Source organism: Lepidochelys kempii, chromosome 8, assembly GCF_965140265.1.
Source record: "Lepidochelys kempii isolate rLepKem1 chromosome 8, rLepKem1.hap2, whole genome shotgun sequence".
Taxonomy (NCBI): Eukaryota; Metazoa; Chordata; order Testudines; family Cheloniidae; genus Lepidochelys; species Lepidochelys kempii.
In genome coordinates this window covers 100,365,360-100,383,986 of record NC_133263.1, presented here as the reverse complement: position 1 = coordinate 100,383,986, position 18,627 = coordinate 100,365,360, and the positions used below count along the sequence as shown (strand labels likewise).

Genomic DNA, 18,627 nt, shown 5'->3' with positions numbered 1-18,627 from the left:
TCCTCATCACTGGAGATGGGGGGGCGAAGGCTGATCTTCAGGGAGTAGTCAGGTGGCTTGGTACCGATCTCGATGCGGTGCCCTCATCGTCCAGTCAAGGAGATACAGGCACTGAGGTCACCATCAGGTCCGCATGCCTCATGAACTGCTATGGCGCCGTGAGGCTTGGTGCTGGAGACGGTATGGTGGATGGCCCAGGAGCATGAGTTGAAGCTGTTGATGCCAAGGATTTAGAGCTGTGCGGCATAGGTACAGTAGGTGGCGCCATTGTAGAGCTTGGTGCCAAGATCTTCTTCAGCTCCTTGGGTGCTGAGTTGGAAGGTTTCAGTTTAGTGTGTAAAAAGAAAAGGAGGACTTGTGGCACCTTAGAGACTAACGAATTTATCTGAGCATAAGCTTTCGAGAGCTACAGCTCACTTCATCGGATGCATTCAGTAGTTCATGAAAGCTTATGCTCAAATAAATTGGTTAGTCTCTAAGGTGCCACAAGTCCTCCTTTTCTTTCTGCGGATACAGACTAACACGGCTGCTACTCTGAAACCTGACTTTAGTGTGTGAACCTCCATTATAGCTTGCCCACATAGGGTCTTTAGCTCTTCGGGAAGTCTTGGTGCCAGATGTTCCCAGCGCCTCACGGTCCAACACTCTCGGTGCCGTCTGCCCCGGGGCAGATTTTTCAGTTGGAGATCGCTTTCTTTTAGGGGAGTCTCAATGCGGGGATGTCTGCAACCACTTTTTTGTAGCCTTTCTAGGAGTAGGCTCCTTGACAGCCGTTGTTGGAGCAGAGCCCCTGTCAGAGGCTGCCGCTGGCGACCATTGGCCAGAGGGTGACCTAGACTCAGGGTCGGAGGCTGGCCTGAGGGATTTCTCCATCATGAGTCACTTCAGTTGGAGATCCTTAACTTTTCTTGTCCTGGCTGTCAGCTTTCTGCAGCATGGGCACTTTTGAGTAACGTGTGTCTCACCGAGGCAGTGGACACACTGAACACGGCCGTCAGAGACTGGTATGGAGAGTCTGCAAGTCAGGCAACATTTCACGCCAGGTGAGCCAGGCACGCCTGAGAGAGTCGGTCTCTTAGAGAAAAACAGGGGTAAACCCTGTCTGAAGCTAGGGCGGTACGTCTGCCGGAGAGACGGGGTGGAGAGGGAAGGTAGAAGGAAAACAATTGTTTTGGTTGACATTAAAGAAATTAGAGTAGGGCAAGAGGATCGGGAAGTTAATTACAACTAAGATAACACTACCACTATGAATTATCTCCTGTAAATTTGTTCTGAAGTAAGAAAGGACACTGCTGCTTGCACCAACTCAAGCCACAGAAGGAACTTGGCTGCACACCACTATGTAACCGCTCAGAGCGGCACAAGACGTGCCCAACCCGGGCACTGCGTGGCCCAACCCGGGCACTGCTACCACAAATCTCCGATTACAAGCGCAGGGCATCAAGATACCTAAAGTGGAACAGCCACAGGGACGCTCCTTGAGGAAGAATGTGTAGCTAGTTATCCTTTGTGATGCACCATTTGGATATCAAAGATGGTGAGAAGTGGTTTTCAGTCTCATGACTGCTTGATTTGTTTTGGCATTGTCAAGAGAGCAACTCCTTGCTCCTCTACAGCCAGGTAGCCTTCCATTCAGTTCGGATGCTCCCTTCCTGCAAGACTCCACTTTGGCAGACTGGAATTTGTGGCAACTTGCAGGAAATTCAAGAATGGGAGGCTCAACTGAATTAAATATGGACATGAACAGTATAGTCAGTGCAGTAACCCAGGATTATTTATTTTGGGATTAAATTCCATCCATCGATCCATTTCATTGCATATGCTATTCCGAGGCTCCAACATGAGCATCACTTTGTAAACTAATGCCATGCCTGCCCTGCATTTCCCCCTGCACATTAAAGCTGTTCTGACTCTCACTAGTAGGTTACTCAAACTGACTGTAAAACACCTACAACAGTCCAAGCAAATTCATTCATTCTTTATATGCCTTGCTGTCTGCATTGGTCTGACTGACAATCCATTCTTTTGTACTACCAGCTAAACTTCATTGAGGCTTCTCTTAAAGTTTCAATCCTCTCTGAGGGAAGACTGTTAGCAGATGACTAAGAAAATTGTAGGGAAAGAAGGATTTTAAAAATACCTCCCCATGGCTTTTAAAATCTCCCATGTCTCAATTTTCCTTACAAAAATACTCTGGTCCATATTTATTATTCAACTCCATTCCCACTCCAAAATTTTGCTCCGACAAGTGATTTATCTTTTTTTAATTCTAATTTATAGGAACTGGATGACTCAGTGGTTAGGCGAGGGACTATTGATCACTCCACCTCTAGTTTAGCGAGCTGAATGCAGTCCCAGTCAGAAGCTGGTAAAAGTCATTATATGGTGATGTCTATGAATGGTGTTAAATGGTCTCATCCCAGTTCTTCACCTCTGAAATCCCCCTCCATAATTGGCAGATTTGTTGGCAGTCTCAGAGAAGAGATGGACATTGGAAGCTCTGTGAGTCACTGGCATCTTTTTGTTCTGCGTTTGTACAGTGTCTTGCAGAATGGGTCCATGACTAGAGCTCTTAGACACTAATACGATACAGCTAATAAGTAAATAAATAATAATAATTCTGGGGCTGGAAAGTGAACTACCCAACCCAACCCTAGGGCTGAACCTTGTCCTGTAGATAGAGGACTTCAGCTCCTCAGCTTTCTCTCTCTCGGATACCTTCACAAGTAATACACTGAATTGGAACAATTTAAAATAAACTTAAATTTACTGTCACTGGAAGCAATAAATTCCAAGAGAAAGCTGTAGCCAGGTTTAAATAACTCCACACTGGAGCGACTGATTTTATCTTATTTTCGACATGAAAATGGCAATCCAAATGGGCTGGCTGTCAGAGATGCGGAGTTCATTTGGCACGACAGGTGCTCAGACCACTTTTATTTGGAAGCTTATCTATGTATTGAGGGGCCCTAACTTTGGGCAGATTTGAGAATTTTAACCCAACATAAACTGATATCAGCTCTGTACATTTCCTGTGCATTTAACAGCTCCTGAGGGAAATGTGTCCAGCTGTGACTCTTGCTGTCTGTGATCTTTAGGGGGGCACTTCCCCATCCACCCACTGCCCTTCACTATGTCTACTTGGACAAGTGGAAGGAAGCACTAGCTGAATAAGAGGCACTCTTGGGAGGTGTGAGCTATCTGTGCTGTCCTTGGACTGCCTTACCAATTCCATGCTAGATGCAGTCCGGAGCATGTAACTAACAACACAATCTGGTGTAGATTACACCAATTGCATTACATTAACAAAGTTAGCTACAGAACATAGCCAGTTAACTTAAGTTTGATTATGTTCTCAGTACTAATGCTATGTCCTGAAGGAGAATGCCAGCTGACATCACACACAGGGCAATGGTAAGGGAAAATTCCTACTAGATCATCCATCCCATCCCCCAGTTCATGCAGGATGGCTCTGCGCAGTGTGTTAAGGGGCTGTGCTTCAGTTAGCATAGACCCTTTGAAGTCAGCCAGTCTGCAAAGCCAGACGGCGTTTTCTCCTAGGCACTCCAGGCCTGGGTGCCCAGAGTACACCATAGTCTTTGTACTGGCCTTGTTAATAGCTCCCCAGCTCCAATCCAAACCCTGAGACATTCAACTGTCTCCCAAGACTTCAGCATAAGCAGGGTAGAACTGTTTTCAAAACCCAGCTGATCCTATTTCAGATTGCCATGATGAAAAAGATAAACACCTCTGGCCAATGCACAAGCTAGAGAAGCAATGCGTAATATACGTCATACGTCTGCATACACACACATGGAAACTTTGCTTATTACTTAGTTCATATTAGGCATAATGGCTTCATTTTGGAGCTCACTTAAAGAAGCAGAAGTCACCATTTACAGCTCCCATTGACTTCAACATGCAGTTCTGGGGCTCTCCGAACCCAGCCAATACTAGACAAGTATCTCACTTGGATGAGTTTCTATTTTTCAGAACCAGCATGTTACACTGGAATTTATTTTTCTAATAACATAAAATCGCAATGACTATTGTATTATAAATCCTTGACTATTGCAATACAGTAGAAATCAACTATGTCATTTGCAAACCCTCTGTTAAGAAAGCCCCTGCCATGTTACTATACAGTCATGGTATATTTCAGTTTGACTAAAATAGCTAATAATGGTTAAATGTTTGTTTTATAAACATTAATCCACTCATGTGAGCAATCTCAACTCCTTGCAATACTAGAAAGAGGTTAGATGGGTCTCTTCATACCCCTCTGTAGCCAATGTACTCCAAATCGTACTTTCCAACCGTCCTTGGAGTGCAACTGAGCAGTTCACAGCCTCTCTCCCTCTTCCTCTAATCTTGTTACAAAGTAACCATGCCACTTGGAAAATGATCTTCAGAATGAACAGACTAAAACCAGGCTGAGATCGGATCAAGCAATCAGGATCTTCTGGTTTCTAAGGAAAAAAAAAGTTTGCCCTTGAAATCAGATAATCTCCACTTCTCCACCTTCGTATCCTTTGAAAAATAAAATAATTAAATATTACAATTGCCAGTCTCCCTCCCCGCCCCACCTCAATGCTGTCCTTTCCCTCTGCTTCATATTCAGGAAACAGGCACATCACTTCTTATTTTTAGGTATTATTTGGGACCAAGGATGGATATCTATTGCCAAACTGTACGATTAAGAATAAAAAGACAACAGTGGTCTGGAGATCTAGGGACAGATTTTGTGTGCATCTCTCAGGAGACACTGCCTAGGAGATAGGGGATAAATGTGGCTTTGTGCCCTGGGAACTGCTCTGACTTACTTGGTTGACCATGATCCTCTCTTCAGCCCAGAATAGTCAGAGTGAAAAGCACTTTCCTGTCACCATCATCTCCAGGGAACACCAGGGGCTGTTCAGTAGGGCAGCGTAGCATTAGGCTAGCACTGCAATGTTCAGTGATCACTCTGCTTGTAAGAGATCTCGCTTCACATACCGTGCCCAGACTCGCAGTCTGGGAGTCTCAGGCCTCAAAGCACACTCCCCAATGCCACAGCACTAAGTGAATTCCCTAGGAGGCCATTCCAGACCCTATCCACTGTCAGAGAGTGGAAAGAAGTTGAAAGGGGGCCAGAATCCCACTCTTTTCCATATTGAAGAATTTATTCAAACTGGCAGAAAAGAAACATGCATATACCCCCTTTAACTTTAGAGGCAGTTGAGTCTTTCATGTACCAGCTGCTGATACATGCCACTATCTCAGGTCACCAGTATGTGGAGTCCTGCTGCTTTTCCCTTTCGCGTACAAGGGCTCAGAGATGATGGAACACGTCCGCTGGCTGCAGTAAAAATCTGGTGCCCTTAACGGCATTGGGTAAACTGAGAAGTTCTGCTCACGCAAGGCCAGATCAATACAACCATTATCAAAGGGACATAAACAGAATAAAAAGCGGTTTCTGTTTTATGATGTAACCATGGCAATAGCAGAAAGCCCAAGTGTAGAAAAGTGGGTTGGCCAACTAAGTAGGGTATACAGCAGATAATGCTTCTGTACTCTTCAAGTCACAGGAAAGGAATTTTTGTTCCTGCAGAGATTTAATTCTGCAGTGAATTCCCCACTTTGGGAAGATGAAAAACTCCAAGAATTTCCCAATTCAAGACAAATGCTGATGAGGTCTGCCCCAGAGGTGTCTGCATTTCTGTGGTGGGCAAACTGATTCCTGTACATGTTAAATCCTTTGGGATCTTTTAGAATTAAAGGAGCTGGATATAAAATAATGAATGAGGTCATGATTTTCACTACAGTAGATCATTTTATAAACCTCACTTGTAAGGCATTCTTATGTACAGAAAAGAAGCATACACAACAAACACCTGCAGATAGGGCCCACATTAAGCAACACAATCAGCTTGAAAATTAGCAATGTTATTTTTTCTGCAGTTATTACTTGTGTAAATGCTCTGTAATTAAGGATTCTGTGTATCCCAGCTACAGGGTTAATTTGGAGCTTGAAACAGCCCTAAAGTAACCCCCACACACCCTGAAAAATAATAATCAGGGTACATGTGGAGACAGAAAGCTATAGATCATGGATCCTTTACAGCAGCATTTCCCAACTTTCTAAGCAGACATCCCACACCACCTCTGCAAACCTTCCCTGTGTTGTGTACATCTTAACGGAGCCATCATCCACACTGCCCCAGCTAGTCTTTTGTGCTGTTCCCACCCCCCAACACACATACACACTTTATGAAATGCTGGGGTCAATCTTGATAACATGAGCCTTCCTCTCCTTTCTTTGGTGAGAAGTGCAATGGTTAACAGTGTTGACATTTTCAGTTTCATCATTGGCATCTGGGTAGTACTCACAGAAATGAATGAGACAGTTTGCATCTCAGAGTGACTGGTTCAGGCTCTCTGCAAACTCAGGCAGACATATCTGCATTGATTATGCTCGCTTCACATTTTGAAGGTTTTCTTCATACCATAACACCTATGGAATTACTTTTAAAAAAAACGGAAGCTGAGACTCTGAAGAACAACTGCAAGGTCTGGTCACTCTCCTGGCTAGTCCTTCACAACCTCCAGAGAGGCATATACTGCACTTTGGGAAACATTGCTTTATAGACAGGAATCTAGAGGATTTAGCAAAGTCATCACCAAAGGATCTCTTTTAGTAAAGCTATGCAATAATTATGAGGACATTGGACGGCAAGTTGATTTCCTCAGGAGAGTCTGATAAAAAGTAACAAGTTCACATTCCTAGCCAGACTCTAAAGTTTGTTGCAGAGAATGACCTAAAGCAGTAAGGCTTCCTTCAGTGTCTCAAGGTGCATGTTGTTGTGTTTGTTTCAAAGGATACACATGCAGATAAGTCTGCCTTAGTAATATGATATTTTTGCATCTTCGAGACTGATGCTCTGAAAAATGACCAAGGATCAAAGTTTCTGAGATTTCACATTAGGTATAAGTAACATGGTTCATTTCAATTAAAGAATCAACATGAACCTTTGACCAAAATTCAAACACAACCAAACAGTTTCCTAAAGTTTGAAATATTAAAATGAACTTTTTAAAAATAAAAAAAATAAAATTAAAAGGGCTAGTCACATGGCATTTCCAGCCCAATTTTGGAGAGGAAAGGGGTTGTGAACATGGTTTAGATAAGCACCCAAGCTTCTGAGTGTTCATTTGTTATGAACCTCAGCCTTTTGAGGGTCCTTGAACAGCCATTCTCCGCAGTGGTCCAGTTGCTCGAAATGAGCACTTTCTTTTGTGAGGCCTGCACGGGTTCTATTCCCACTCCGGCAAACTACTTTAGATGAAATTCAGTGGCCTGTTTTATGTAGGAAGGCAAATTAGGTGATCATAATGGTCCCTTCTGGTCTTGAAATCTATTAATCTGCAAGTATCCCTACTCTTGCAAAAGATGTCTGATGGGAGCCATAGAAATAGATATAGTAAACTACTATAAAATTATTAGAACTATTGCTAAATTTTATGTTGCAAAATCACTATATTAAGATATATTTGCTAACAATAAGAAAATTAAACTTCCATCTAATTAACACATTTCCCTTAATGTGATTTTACTAGCAGTATCTTAGGGATATAATAAGCAGATCCTAAGAAATTGCTGAAATCTACCATCTGGAAAAATACAAGCTATGATGCTAACTTGACTCTGGCTTGAAAGAGTTACAAAGTTAATACAGTTTTCCTGTCTGAGAATCCTTTGCAATGGAGTTCTGCATATAGGGGTCCTCTGGGTTTTGATATGGTTTCTAACGTTTACTAGTGTAATGGAAGACAGTCGGCAGAAAAGCTTTAACAAGAAGTGAAATTAAGTCTTGTTCCAATGCGGGTTAGAACACACTATGAATAGGTCACATTTTTCATGAAAAACAGCCATGAAATATATGAACTTTCAGCCATCCAGAGACTGATTAATGATTCAAATAACCAATCTCTCTCACATAATAGCTCTTAGGGAACATTATAGACACAGACCCCATTCAACAGCTTAAACTGGGCTCTATATCAAGAAAACGTATGCAAAACTGCAGGGTAGCCACACACAAAGTCAAAGTAATATTCCTATCAGGTCTTCGGTGTTAAGCTGTTTCTGGGGCCTTGAAGTTTAAAAGCTCAGATTTTCAGGTTTCAAAAATACTCAAGAAGAAGTTTTGTTTTATTAAAATGCTCAGAGGGGAGTTTTCTAATGAGAAGACAGACTAAGGTCCTGACAACTTGTGGTCATTAAGGAAATCGATGGCGCTTTTCAAAAGAGCAGGAGTCTTATTTGCTCAGTGTCCTGGCCAAATTCCAATGCAAGTAACTATATTCTAACTGCCTAAAACATGCCCCCTGCATGTTCAATCAGATACAAGCGTCACCATTCCCTGTGCTATTCTGCGTACTGTTAATCAGCTGCTTTCTTCCTTCCCTAGGGTGGCTGCACTGGCCCCCGCACATACAGGGCCAAATAATGGACAATGCAGCAACAGGAGTGCAGGCTGCAAGTGGGCTGTATGTAACAAGCTGTGGAAAACCTGATCTGTAGGGTCATCTGTGACTTCTATAATGGAGAGGAGCAAGGAAGCATGACCATGGACACGGTCTGCATTTTTCTATGCATACTTATGAATGGCCACAAAGCAACAGCTCCTATCACACAGAATTATGCCTACTCTTTGCAGGCAGGGAATTCATGAGGGGGCTGTGGGTTGGGCTGGTCCCAGCCACACACTGATGCTGTATTTGTAGAATATTAAGGTGTTGCTGGGGGGAGCATCTTGCCTGCATCCAGACACACGCCTAATTTTGGTTCATTGTTTGGTAAATCTTCAATTTTTTAATCAAAAGCTAAAATATTTTGAACAATGTTTTCTGCAGAGCTTTTTTTCTTTTTCTTCATTTTGGTTGGAAAAACATTTTGTGACAAAAAATGTTAACCAGCTCTACTGTTAATCCAACGTACTATTTCTTTACAAGGGGAACACAGCATCCCTAGCTGACAGCAGCCAGAACTACCAAAGCCTTCTCCTCAGGCCTGTTGTTACCCTACCACCCAACAGATGCTCAGCTAAGTCTAAGCTATGGGCAGCATAAAAAGGAGCCTGAGGGAAGGATACCGGGGTTCAGGTGCTAACATCTGAATCAGGGACCCAGGCTCGATTCCCTGTTCTGTTGCAAACTTCTCGTGTGCCCTTGGACTAGTCTCTCTATGCCTTAATTTGCCACCTGTAAAATTAGCATAACAGTGCTTCCCTTTCTCATGGGGTGTGGATTACTTCTCAGACACTATAGCCATGTAGTGCCTCAGACAGATGTGTGGCATGTATGACAGTCACTGGATACTGCCAGACTGCTGAGGTGATCCTCAAGACCTCCTCTTTTCCAGCTACTGCACCAGAGAGCCAGGTGCTTGGTGTTATCGGAATTGCTACAGTGTTTCCCATACTGGCTGGGTAAGCCTGTGTTATAGCAAAGCTAATACCTTGTACCACTTGTGACAGGGTCGGGCCAATTGGCTACAGGAGAGTAACAGAAGGCAGATATATTAGCCCCAGGTTAAGTAGGTCCCTTTTCCCTGGGTAAGGTAAAAGGGAAGGTTCCAGAACAATCAGGAACCTTCTGGAGACAATTAAGACAGGCAGGCTGATTAGAACACCTGCAGCCAATCAAGAAGCTGCTAGAATCAATTAAAGCAAGCTAATCAGGGCACCTGGGTTTAAAAAGGAGCTCACTTCAGTTTGTGGTGCATGTGTAAGGAGCTGGCAGCAAGAGGCGCTAGGAACTGAAAGTGAGAACCTGTTGGAGGACTGAGGAGTACAAGCACTATCAGACACCAGGAGGAAGGTCCTATAGTGAGGATAAAGAAGGTGTTGGGAGGAGGCCATGGGGAAGTAGCCCAGGGAGTTGTAGCGGTCGCACAGCTGTTCCAGGAGTCACTCTAAACAGCTGCATTCCACAGGACCCTGGGCTGGAACCCGGAGTAGAGGGCGGGCCCGGGTTCCCCCAAACCTCCCAACTCCTGGTCAGACACAGGAGGAGTTGACCTGGACTGTGGGTTCATGAAAACGGCCAAACTAAGGGCTGCCGTGAAGCTCCAAGGCGAGCAAATCCGCCAATAAGCGCAAGACCCACCAAGGTAGAGCAGGAACTTTGTCACACACTGAACAAGCACAATGCAGCCATACCAGGGCCAAGCATTTGGCCGCATGGCTCTAATTTATCTTCCAGCACAAACAGCTCCTTTGCTTAAAAAAACCCTCCAAGTGACTTTGCTGCTTACATTGCTCCCATGTCTCTTCATTTGTAAGCACAATCCCAAACAGAACAAAGTTACGAACAGGGTACACATTCCCTGTGCTACTCAGTGGGGCTGAAAACAAATCAAAATGGATGGGCTCATCCTGGACAGTTTCACTCACCCTCCTCCCCCGTTTCATTTATTAACATTCAAAATGGTTTGAGTAGGAGTGCAAATTAGTTTTTGAGCTCTGCTCTGAAATATTCTCCACTTTGCTGCTATGATACATAAGGGTTTGGGAAATCTGAGAGCGTGTGTGTGGTGGAAATATGGAGCAGAAAACAATTGCTTTCAGACATTCAAATGTTAGATTAGATAATACCCCTTGCAGGCTCATAGTATAGGAAGCTTAAGTGTGCAATTTTGACACCAAATTCCTGCAAAGTCTATTATTATACTTTATTTGTCGGCTGTACAGTATCACATTGATGATAATACTAATAACATCATTTCAGGAGATGAGTGGAAGTGGCGCCTATAAGACTGACACAATTTGCTGACCTGCCAAAAGGAAAATTTATGTCAAACTCCAACACAGTGTGTGCAACAGGGAGATGAGCTGTGTTTTTCTTATTGAGTTGTCTGGTGAGGAACAGAGCACTGCAGAGTGGGGTGATGGTGGGAGATCATGAAAACAATGCTGTCATTACAGGTATCTTTATACTGCGGAATATGAAAGCAAGTTTCAAACAAAAATCACCTGACACCTAGTGAAGTGACCCGTTTATCCACTGGACCACACTGCCTGCCCCCCAAATAAGCCTTTTCCTTTATAACTGGTGATACTGGAAAATACAGCTCCACCCTTCAAAATTTCAGCGAGATCTGGGGTGAGCATGTGTCCATGATGCACAAGAAAGGCTGGGTTTGTTTTTATAGGGCCACCATAGAGTTGTTTTCACAATTTGAACAGCAGATTTTTCAGCAGATTTTTCCAGGATCAGGAGGCCACTGTAAAATATTCTTCCATTTTCAGGGTGGGCAAAACATTAGGCCTATCACCCTTGATGGCAACCCCTTTAGATGCTGTCACGTGAAGCCTGGCTGGGAGAAAGGGAGTTTGAATGACAATTAAACTGCCTCCGACTGAGCCAATTAGATCTAGTGGGTCACCAAAGCATTATCAGAAGGATAGGGGATGTCAGAGCATGAAAGGTAAGCAACAATCACACTGGTCAGTGGCCAAAAGGGCCATAAATAGCTAGAGCAGCAAAAAAAAAGGTCTTGCAAAGGGGAAGGTAGTAGAATACTGAGGAACAGGGTCTATAAGAATATGTCTACACTGCATTGAAAACCCAGGCTCAGACTCAGATTTGAGCCCAAAGCCCTCTATCGTCCACACAAATCTTTATGAATCAGGTCAGCAAGCACTCAGGATCTGGGTCTTAGAACCCACCAACTGGGGTTGGGGGACCCTGAGTCCCTCTATGACAGCCGTATCATTTTATATTGCAGATACAATTCAAGCAGCACACCCAAGCCAGAAGGTCTGAATAGTGCAGTGTGGGCATGTTAGCACAGTTGCGAGGCCCGGATCCAGTAATTGTAAACCCAGGTATAAAGTGCAGTGGGGATGCTCAAGAATGGGCTTAGAAACACTGACTCCACCAGAATGGGTCCCAAGGACCCAGCTTTACGATGCAGTGTAGTCATACCCTAAAAGAGGAATGAGAAGGGGCACGGAGAAGAGAGACCATTTGGGGATGCCTCCACTGCAATAAAACCTTTGTGGCTGGACCGAGTCAGCTGACACTAGAGCAAATTTTTTAGAAAAGCACCCAATCTCGATTGAAAAATTGCTAGTGATAGAGAATCCACCAGCAACCTTGGTATATTGTTCCCATGGTTAATTACTCTCAGTTAAAAATTTACATATTATTTCCAGTCTGAATGTATCTAGCCATTAGATCATCTTATACCTTTCTCTACTAGATTTAAGAGTCCATTATCAAATATCTGTTCCCCATGTAGGCACCTACAGACTGTAACCAAGTAACCCCTTAACCTTCTCTTTGTTAAGCTAAATAGATCAACCTCCTTGTGTCTATCACCATAAGGAATGTTTTCTGATCCTTTAATCATTCTTGGGGCTCTTCTCTGAACCCTCTCCAGTTATCATCATCCTTCTTCAATTGTGGGTGCCAGAACTGGACACAGTATTCCAGCAGTGGTTGCACCAATCTCACCAGCTCTAGAGATGGACACAGCTTAAGAACTTGGCTAGACAGAGTGTGGAAGTGAGATCTATCAAGCCGAAAAGAACTATAAGTGGGAGTCTTTCACAACCTACACTGCAAACACACGCCCCATAAAGTCCAAATTCACACTTCTCCTCAGGCCCGACTACTTCTAGCCCATACCCTAGATCCCTTCTCCTCTGGAGAGCCACTGTAACTACAGCAGAGTGTCTGTATGTGTCCACGTGAGTCTCAGAGAGACAGCTAAAACTGCTTCCCTTATTCCCATGTCACTTGCCCCCACATACAGAGTGAACTTTTTCAAAGGAAACAGCTTATCTTCCAGACTGCAGAAGAAGAAAAATCCTCCTAAGTTGCAATATTTTAAAAGCTGCTTTATGTTGTTATGGCAGCTAATTTTTCTTAAATGATTTAAGGAAATGAATACATCTAAAGGGGCTGTACCAGGCTGTTATAGGATAGCAACATTAAGCTGGACTTCCTTTGCTTTAAACAATCCCATCTCTTATGGGCAGTTCCCCATGACGGATCTTGGAAGTGGCAAATTTTTATGCTTGAGAGCGTGTAGAGTGGGAGGGATTACAGTAGTTTTCTAATGCATTTTTTGTGGGGTGAACCTTAGTTTGCATTTTATTTCAGTTCATTTTCTTCTGGTTTTGTTGTATTGAGAAGGAGAGGAAGCAGGAGGGTTAACACTATCTTACATGTTAATTCCCAGATCAGTTACAATTTGACAAGTATAGGAAAGAGACATGGAACTGTTTTGTCTTCCTATCCATCTGGGTAGCCAGACATTTAACATGTGCGCCTCACCAAAGCAGCTGAGGGTGAAATTTACACCTGGGCAATACTTAAGACTAAGTGATTCAGAGACTTTGTGTTGGTCGTCTGCCCCGGGCAGGGGGCAGGGTGTCAGCCTGAATGTGTACCACTAAAATCCATCAACGCTATAGCGGAAAGGCCCACGTGTGATCTCATTTTCTCCCTCTGAAGCAACTGGCAACTCTTCCCTCCTTCTCTTCTTCCCAGCCGCTTGCTTATTGTCAGTTCATGCACATATTAATTGGCTCAGAGGGATTAGCAGTAAAACACTCCCCCAGGAAAAGAGTTGTCCCATAGCGTATCATTTAGTGCAAGAAGACAGTCTGGCTCTGAGAACTGCTGGTGCTGAGCATTATCAGCCCTGAATGACGTCAGAAATCCTTAGGATGAGGCCCAAGCTAAGGAAACATTTTTATCCAAAGGCAATTTCATTTTACTGCTGCTGACCTCAGCTAATAACACAACCGATACAGACACCAGCTGGTGAGCTCTCTCCACCCAGCTTCCCTGTTAGACTCAAGGACCTCTTTACCCCTGGGAGAAACAGCTTTCTCTAATGATGCAGCTTGCAAGCCCTCTGCATCAGGTAGGAGGAGAGTTTGGTTGCTCTTTGGGGTGGAAAAAGAGAGGGAGAATAGACCCTGCTTGGCCAGCTTCTTCCTTTCACTATTATTCTTTTTGATCGTTCTGCCGCAGCAGCCAGGAGCCTCCATCGCAGGCTAGAACCCCATTGTGCTAGGGACTGCATAAACACAGAATTCAAAGATGGATCCTGCCTCAAAAAGCTCACAATCTAAGTAAGTTCTTCCTGCAGTGGAATTCCACTCCAGAGTACCACTCTTCTGCACAAGCTGAGGCCCCCTGCGTGGCTACTTTCCTAGCTTATCCTGAAGCCACTGCTATATTGACGTTGTTATATGCTATTTTGGGCATGGGGTGCACTGGCAAGCCACGGGGTGAGAGGGAAAAGCTAGAACTAGGACTGACTACCCAAGAGTAGTAGTCCCTCTGTCTTGTGAGGTGCCAAGCCATGCCATTATATACACATATAAATACACACACACAAAAGGAAAAAGAAAAACCACAGTTTATGTGAAAGAAACACACCTGATTGGCAAAATGGGAAGCACAATTATCAAATTAATATCAGGAATTCCATACAACAAACAATGTGTATAAAATCCCCTCATATTTCCCAGAGAGTGCCTAGAATCATTTCTTTTTTTCCTACTCCGTCTCCATCTTTGTTCAGCGCTTTTTCTCAGGTTGTGTGTTCATTAATCCTTCTCCACTTTGAGGTCAAACATTCAATAACTGTCTGCCTTCCTCCTCCTCTTCCCCACATTCCCTGCAATGCATCTCCTCTGATTAGCAGAGATTTCACTTCACAGACATCTCGGCTTCTCTAACCGAGCCTACGCATGTGTTCATGGAATACTTACAAATATTATTTCCTTCCTGCCCATACACTACATAGCAATGCCTACCAGACCTCTGGATTAAACATCAGTGCCACTTGGTAATTCAATTTCAGGGGCCTGCTGTTTTGAATCCAGCTCAAGACATCACAAGAGCTGCTCAATTGAATTTGGGCCCTGCGTTCAGCACTATTCCCTGTATAATCTGCGCTGAACTTATTTGAACTTGCTCTCTCCACTTGAATGTTCCCAATGAGAAACAACACTTCAAATGTTCCCTGATGACATGCAGCGAAGGTGTTGTTTGCTTGGTTCCCTTTTTAAAGGTTTGCCACAGGATCTGTCCAGGTCAGAATTGTCAGCTGCCTGAAGCGGCCCGCAGGCTCTGCCTATGCAATGCAATGCAGTGCTCTACCTCAGGGAAGATGCTTTTCCAGTGCAAGTGTCCCCACTCACCGGATTGTTGTACATCTGAACGATGAGCTGTTTTACTCCATGCAGCGTGGGATGAGCCCAGGGAGACGGATCCACCCAGTGTCGGTTTAAATCAAACCCCATCAAGGAGCACCTGTACAAACACACAAAACAGCCATCAGTATGGTCTTCAGCTTATACCCATGTCAGACAGAATTAGGTGGAAGTCCTGCTGGCTGGTGCAAAGCTCCTAGCAAAAAACAGGGCAAGTTCTCTCCAGAGCAGTAGGAGAAATCAGGCGGTGACCTTCATGACCCGGTCGGCAGGATTTCTGTAGCAGCACCTTTGGTGACTCACATTTAAGCTTCTTACCCTTCATATCATTGTTCCCTCAACCTCCCTTTCAGCCAGCCTTGTCCTTTTCCATTTCACCTCCCCAATCTGACCATGCTGCAGTGCCAACAATGACAGTCTCAATAGTCCATTCACCCACCTAGCCCATGACTGTCTTCCCACTTTCTTCCACGTACCAGCTACGTCTGCAAGGTTCTGCCAAAGCTGACCCACCATGCTCCTACCCCATCCTCAGAGAAGCCCTTAAGCACATGGAAGTCAACGGGCATTAAGAGGGTGCTTGAGTGCTTCATGGAATAGGGACGGACTTAAGCATGCGTTTAAGTGTTTTCACTGAGCCAGGGCTTTTCAGTCCTTTTCTCTGTTGCCAAACCTACACAAAATTAGACAAGAAAGCCATCTATTCCTTTTACATGAAAAGAAAGCCCAACCCTATTTACTTTATCATGCCATGAACTAGCCCTTACTGAGCAGATCAACCATGTAACCTTCTTAATGTGAGATCCTATATGTTACTTCTGACTCCTCTTCTCTCCCTGCTGACTCGTATTCCTCCTGGTACTTCATGGTCTAATTTCGAGTCTAATACTGTCCCCCTTACTCAGGTTGAGTTATATCTTCCTCTCAAAAAGTCCCTCTAAAGTCACCCAGACTACTGGCAGAGTGAGGTACTTCTGAACACAAGGAAGGGTTGCAGAATGAGCCCCATGGTTTGTAAACTCCTCAGGGCAGGGATTACATCTGCTGTCCACTTTAGGTGTCATCTACCCCACCTTTGGGCATCAAGTGCAACATATAATTGTCGCCTTGACAGAGCAAGATCTGACCAGTGGATATGGTTCAGCAATGCAGGAATCACATTGATTCTCAACAGAAACAACAACAGACAACCCCAGGCAAAGGTACAAATTTTCCTATATATAAAACTAAACAATACAATCAAACTTGCTACTAAACCTTAAAGCTTCTTGAGACGTAAAGAGCTTTCGTTGATCCACAAACCATTGTGTGAAGGCCTGATCTATCTTAATCTTTTAAATACACCTATACAAACAATAGAGATTTGCTCTAGTAATGTAGTTTAACAAAAATATGAAGAATCTGGGAGTTAGGACTTTACATTTAATAGGCAAAAATGAAAGGAAAATACCCAACATCCTAAATGCTGAGCCAAAGCACAGGCTTGGATAGAAACACAAAATGCACAACTTGGAAGAGGAAAGTGTCGGGTTGAAACCACAAAATTAAACTCAACACTGGAGCTAGTTAGAAATCTTCCAACAGAACAGCGTTCTGCAAGAATGTATGGATTCTGTCAAAAATTTTGACAGACCAGGCAAGCAGCCAATCAATTGGCAGGTGGGTTCTCCTGGCTCCAGCTTCCCACCTCTCAGGTACCCCATCAGGGCAGGGCTTGTGGGAAGGCAGCAGAATGATTGCCCCCAGGTGGTCACCTCTGAAGTCAGGAGGCCAGTTCGCCTATTACTCAGGAAGTCAGGTGGCTGATTCCCCACCTGGCCAGTTCCCCAGACTGCCCACCTAAAGGTCATGTGGATGGCTGGGCTACCTGACCATTTTGTCACCTTGGCAGCTGGTGAGCCAGACAGCCTGCTCTTCTGCAAAACAAAACAGATTTGTTTCATTTCACATGGAACGGGAAAAAAAAAGTGAGAAAAATCTTTGAATTTTTTGCAGAACAGGAAACCCCATTCCTGCTCAGCTCCTCTCACGATGCCTGCCTCTGACCTCATTGGCACTGGCATAAAACAGGAGTATCGCCACTGAAAAGTAAATGGTGTAAAACTGGTAAGAGATCAGAATCACGCTAACCGCCTTTTCATTTTGCAAACTTAGAAACCTTCATGCTCACAATGAATTTTCTTGCTGTTTGGCAAACCACGCTAGGACACAGCATGCTGACTCCACAGGACATCTTTTGTAGGAGCTCGGTGCCAGAAATCGCATCTCCTGCATGACTAGACCAGGTCATTTACATTTAAACATATTTTAAAGTAGTAACATCACAGAAAGCAAACACATTTTGATTCCACCATGTTCACTTTCCTTGGTCATTTGAGCAATCAGGCTATAGAGCAAACGAAAAACAACAACAACTAAGTTCAAACAGGAATTGCGAACTGACGTTTGCACAGTATTTGTTAGTTACATAACTCACCCAACCAGGGAACAGAAATAATTATGCATAATTTCTGTAACTAACCAACACAGGACAAATTTCCTATGAATCATTCTTTATGATGAATTTTAGGATCTATTTTATGCAACAAATGAATGTGAGAATTTTGCACTAACATTTCAGAAAGAAAAAAACAGAAGCAAATTTTGACGAAGTTATTCAGTTGGGATTATCCACCCATCATTACTTAATATGATCCCAAACTAATTTCAAAATGATCATTGCCTAACATTCTGAGGTTCACCCAAAACTGGTTTAAAATATCCCTCGCATAGCTGCTTTAGCAAACCCCTTCTAGTTTTTTGCTAGAATTGAGAAGGGTTTAGTGATGTGGTCAATGCCGGGCCATAAAAATTTTACAGCTGCTTATGTTCCTTTCAGGTTGTGCCTTTCCTTTCAAGAACCTCCAAATTACAGAAATCTCCAGGACCTCCGACTTTCCCTTTGCTTTGATTCTTCCTTCCCCCCTCCCCCACAACATTTTCCTTCCCTGCACCTACTATGATCCTGAGTCTTTCACTAACAGACCTTCTTCCACAAGGTGAGATATGGAGAATAATGGAGTAAAGGAGTTAAAGAAATCCTTTTTCATGGCATATGATTTATTACAAAGAGAACTGTACACACTTCCCTTCGGCTTTGTTGGTTTATTGGATCAGTACCAGGTGAATCTGCAGATAATACCGCACACAAAGCCTGTACGTTCAAATCCGCAAATGGCACTTGCGGTCAGGGTTAGGGTCTGACATTGAAAAGGGGTAGGGGGCAGGGGAGGAGATGCAGCATACTTTTTTCCAGGCATAGGCAATAAAAAGAGCTGAGACAGAGGGTAATTGGTCTCTGTTGTTGCTCCTCTTCAAAGCAAGAGTTGCAGCAGGAACTGCTGGGAGACTGTAGTCTGCAATAGTC

The 18,627-nt window shown here is 43.8% G+C and overlaps 1 protein-coding gene across 1 annotated transcript in view; it reads right to left on the bottom strand.

Moving 5' to 3' along the window:
* The window catches only part of AGBL4 (AGBL carboxypeptidase 4), a 1,390,068-nt gene that overhangs the window by 200,362 nt on the left and 1,171,079 nt on the right, over window positions 1-18,627 (bottom strand). The window contains exon 9 of the mRNA XM_073357770.1: window positions 15,210-15,321. Coding sequence (XP_073213871.1) covers window positions 15,210-15,321 — 112 coding nt within the window. The remainder of the gene's footprint in view (window positions 1-15,209; window positions 15,322-18,627) is intronic.